Raw genomic sequence first — 5,167 nt, forward strand, 5'->3', positions numbered from 1 at the left:
GCAACACTCTTTAAAATGGGATATTTGTTGTTATTTTGATTTTCTTTGATTTCAACGAAGCGGAGTGTTGCATTTAACTTATTTAACTTAATATATGAGTAATCCGTAGTTACCAAATTGATTTAGCCTATAATAACATAAACATAATTGGAAGCCCTATTACAGTCCTTTTTTATCTTTACTATTTATTGGATAGTTCCTTTTATTCAATTTAGTATCCAGGGATGAATGCAATTTGGCTAACATAGCATTAAATAAGCCGACATCACAATCGTCCTCACAAGCGGGAGGAGTCGCAGGAAGGGCTGTAGACGGGAATCTCAATCCGGACTACGGAGCCTGGTCCTGTTCCCACACGTTTTATACAGACAACAAACCGTGGTGGCAGGTGGACTTGGGGGATATCTACAGCATCAACTATGTTTCCGTTCAGAATAGATTAACCAATGGTAAAAAAAGAGAATTGTCACAATTTATAATCAAATAATGGTCTTCGAATGTTTCCAGGAGGTTCGGCAATAGTTCAAAACCTACGCCAACCCCCCTAGAGGACGAGAAATATAAAACAAATTTGGAAACAAATTTAAATTTAAAAAATCAAAAACGGGAATTGATCGTTTTTTATTGAAAAATATTTTGGTGTTTGGATGCTTTCGGCAAATTTAGCAACAGCTTAAACCTAGACAAACCCCTCTAAGGTAAGAAAAATAGCAAAAAATAAGAATAGTAAGCATTGCACATAAAACTACTGACATTTGAGTTTATATTTGTTATATATTGATTGATAGTGAGTACTGTGCTAGTTATTTAATGACAATGCTATAGATATACAAAAATGCATTTCCTGTAATATTGAAATATGGTCCTGCTTTTTCTAAATGGTATTAAGGGAATTGTTTATCATTGTTTCGATATCATATGCTGAATACCAAAAGAGCAATATGCTATATTCTAATAAACTCTAATAATCTTTTAAATCTTGAATTCAAAACTAAAAAGAATGAGAGGTTATCAATGCATTGCATTATTTTTATCTTTAATAGCTGATCGACTTAAAGATTTCACAGTAGAAATATCAGAGACTAACGACATTTGGCCAAATGGTAATCTTAAAAACAGCAAGCTTTGCTACAATTACACCGAAGCTCACGTGCCTTCAGCTGAACTAAAGACTCTGGCTTGCCCAAATGACACTGTCGGCCGCTACCTCAGGATCATTAAGTCCTCCAGTACGTTGACCCTATGTGAAGTCATCGTAGAAGGTTAGTAATATATATATATATAGGGAGGAAGATATATGCCTAGGTGTCGTTATATTGTTTTAAACTGGAGAGAGAGAGAGAGAGAGAGAGAGAGAGAGAGAGAGAGAGAGAGAGAGAGAGAGAGAGAGAGAGAGAGAGAGAGAGAGAGAGTCCAATTTCGAGTTGAATATATAAATACAGTATAGAGAGAGGGGGAATATTGACGAAGGATTACCGACTGTAATTGATATATGATTAGTACCATTAAGGGCAGCGGTGGTGGATGAATGTTTTGTTCCATATTCAATTGCGTATATGGTAATCTTCGTGTCTTTTTTGTTTCCATGTTTTCCTCCTTGCTCTAGCTTTACTTTGTTACTTCACTTACCACAATATCGTTTACAGAAAGTTATATGTACAATTATCACGCATATCGATAACTTTCTGTCATGAGGTTTTTGGAACACTATATGCTATATAATTATTAATAAACATAGATTGTTCATACACTTGACCATGCTGAACACCATACTAATAAATGTATTGTATTTTCAAGTGGATTTCAAAATTAATCAATACATCAAGTATCACTATAATGTTATTAAATATAATTTCTTTTTATTATATGATTACAATTACAGGTAAACCGGTTTCTTGTCTCGACACTACCTGTCATAAGATGCCAACGATAAGACAACGTGACGACCAGTCTGTGACAGAAATCGTACAGGAGTTGAAAAATCTGATGTCCGGAACCGGAAGTAGGTGTAACTTCAAGAGAAAATTTATCGGTGGAGGATGGTTTTGGTCTGTGTGGTTCCCCACATACTGATCAGACCACCGACAAACATGACACATCATTGCTTTGCGACATTGACAAGAATCACACTGTGACAGCTTCAAGGATAACACTGTGATAGCGACAAGGATTACACTGTGATAGCGACGAGGATTACACTGTGACAGCGACAAGTATTGCACTGTGACAGCGACAAGGATTACACTGTGACGGCGACAAGGATTACACTGTGGCGGCGACAAGGATTACACTGTGACGGCGACAAGGATTACACTGTGACGGCGACAAGGATTACACTGTGATAGCGACAAGGATTACACTGTGACAGCGACAAGTATTGCACTGTGACAGCGACAAGGATTACACTGTGACAGCGACAAGGATTACATTGTAACAGCGACAAGGATTACACTGAAACAACGACAGGGATTACAGTGTGATAGTGACAAGGATTATACTGCCCCAACGACAAAGATTATATTGCAACAACCACAGACCCCGATTACACTGTGACACAACAGCATTAATTGCACTGTAATATAGAAATTAAGATTTCACTGTGAAAGTAACAAGCATTACACTGTAACATGGAAATAAGGATTGTTCTGTGAAAGTAACCAGAAGTACTCTATAACAAAGGAATAAGGATTACCATTTGAAACTAACAAGATTCACACTGTAACATTGACATAAGGATTATAACCACAATGTTTACCTGTAGCAGATTTAAAATGTGACATAGAAAAATTATTACACTGTCAACCAAAAGGCGGTTTTTACATAGAAGCAATGGTTACACTGTTTCCGAAAAACACGGATTAAACAGTCACAGAGAATTGCACTTTAACAAAGAAACAGAAAATGCACTGTGATATAAAAACAAGCGTTTAATGCGCAGGAGTTTAAAACACCTTGGTCTCATGACACACGTGTGGTATATGTTCCGTTCTAAACAAATCGTTGTGTCAAAAGGAACATATGAAGTATGTGAATCAGTCAGCAACGCATTGAGATCATGTGACAGAAATTATGAAATACATGGACCGTTCGTTCAATATATGCTATTGTAATATTGCAGAATGTTATTGTAATGAGTGATTACGGTGATTACAATGTATATAGGTTAATAAGACATTCATTTAACCAAGGAAAGATAATACAGGATTAATTCGGGATATAAATCTTTTCCCGAAAAAAATGAAAACAGGACTATGATAATGTATGCCTGTGAGTTTGCTCTATCATATGTAAGTGCTTATGATCTCAATTTTGACCATTTGTTATGATAGCATATACATATATGTATTCGCGTGTGCCCTGAAGTTAGATCATAAAAAATGCACCTGCTGCCCCCATTGTATGATCGTAAGATGCAACTACACTTATCTTTTCACCTCTATTCCTCTATATACCCCTTGTCCCATTTTAAACCTTTAGTTAGCCTCTGTGATGAAGGACATGGGTGTGTCCCCTTGTCGAGACATATATTATTGTTGGAACAGACAGACAGACAAACAGATAGTATAATGTGACTTGGCGGGTTGACACGATGGCTGTGTTCGATAGTGTGATTCTGAATTATGCTCGAATAGTGTAACAAAAATTATAATATAACAGTGTAACAGGAAAATATACTCTAACATCATAACGAGGATTATACTATAACAGTAGGACAAGGATTACACTATAACAGTAGGACAAGGATTTTACTATAACAGTAGGACAAGGATTTTACTATAATAGTAGGACAAGGATTATACTATAACGGTAGGACAAGGATTTTACTATAACAGTAGGACAAGGATTATACTATAACAGTAGGACAAGGATTATACTATAACAGTAGGACAATGATTATACTATTACAGTAGGACAAGGATTATACTATAACAGTAGGACAAGTATTATACTATAACAGTAGGACAAGTATTAAACTATAACAGTAGGACAAGGATTTTACTATAACAGTAGGACAAGTATTATACTATAATAGTAGGACAATGATTATACTATAACAGTAGAACAAGGATTTTACTGTAACAGTAGGTCAAGTATTATACTATAACAGTATGACAAGGATTATACTATAACAGTAGGACAATGATTATATTATAACAGTAGGAAAAGGATTATACTGTAACAGTAGGACAAGGATTAAACTATAACCTTAGGACAAGGATTATACTGTAACAGTAGGACAAGTATTATACTATAATAGTAGGACAATGATTATACTATAATAGTAGGACAATGATTATACTATAACAGTAGAACAAGGATTTTACTGTAACAGTAGGTCAAGGATTATACTATTACAGTAGGACAAGGATTATACTATAACAGTAGGACAAGGATTATAGTATATCAGTAGGACAAGGATTATACTATAACAGTAGGACAATGATTATACTTGGAAGTAGGACAAGGATTATAATTGGACAGTAGGACAATGATTATACTATGACAGAAGGACAATGATCATACTATAACAGTAGGACAATGATTATACTATAACAGTAGGACAATGATTATACTATTACAGTAGGACAAGGATTATACTATAACAGTAGGTCAAGGATTATACTATAACAGTAGGGCAAGGACTATACTGTAACAGTAGGACAAGGATTATACTATAACAGTGTAACAAGGATGCATTTAGTTTGTGTTTTAAAAATTAATATCTCATTTATTTCAATGACATCTATCGAAATCATCTGTCATTGTGTAAATTGTGGTACTTATGTGTACGTTTAATGTATATGATATAACCATAAAATTAGGAGCATGTACCTTCAACATTGTTAATATTTGATACATTTTAGGCGAAGTACAAAGTTCAAAAAAAAAGACGAATGTCTGCACTCGTTAACACAAAAATGTAAAAAAAATCTTAGCAGAACCTTATCGGCACCAGTCATGCAAAAAGCTGAGACTGGAGTTTCAGAAACTCATTAGAGAAAATGTCAAAGCCAAATAAATGCATTTTACAAGAAAGCAGGTAGATAAATAGATAGATGTGGTCATTTGAAACACATTCCTAAAGCAGTTTTAAGCAGTTTGAAAAACAATATCGTTAGAGATTTTCACAAGTCCAAAATATCCCTATTTTTATGTTGGATACAAA

At 34.7% G+C, this 5,167-nt stretch overlaps 1 protein-coding gene across 1 annotated transcript; it reads left to right on the plus strand.

Moving 5' to 3' along the window:
* Window positions 1-215: 215 nt before the first annotated feature.
* On the plus strand, window positions 216-2,002 carry LOC117319441 (fucolectin-1-like; the record flags this gene model as incomplete). Its single annotated transcript, XM_033874243.1, has 3 exons — window positions 216-449; window positions 1,044-1,262; window positions 1,883-2,002. Coding segments are annotated over 3 exons (573 nt in total), but the record flags the coding sequence as incomplete, so codon positions are not given.
* Between the last annotated feature and the right edge of the window lie 3,165 nt (window positions 2,003-5,167).

Source organism: Pecten maximus, unplaced genomic scaffold (assembly GCF_902652985.1).
Source record: "Pecten maximus unplaced genomic scaffold, xPecMax1.1, whole genome shotgun sequence".
Lineage (NCBI taxonomy): Eukaryota > Metazoa > Mollusca > Bivalvia > Pectinida > Pectinidae > Pecten > Pecten maximus.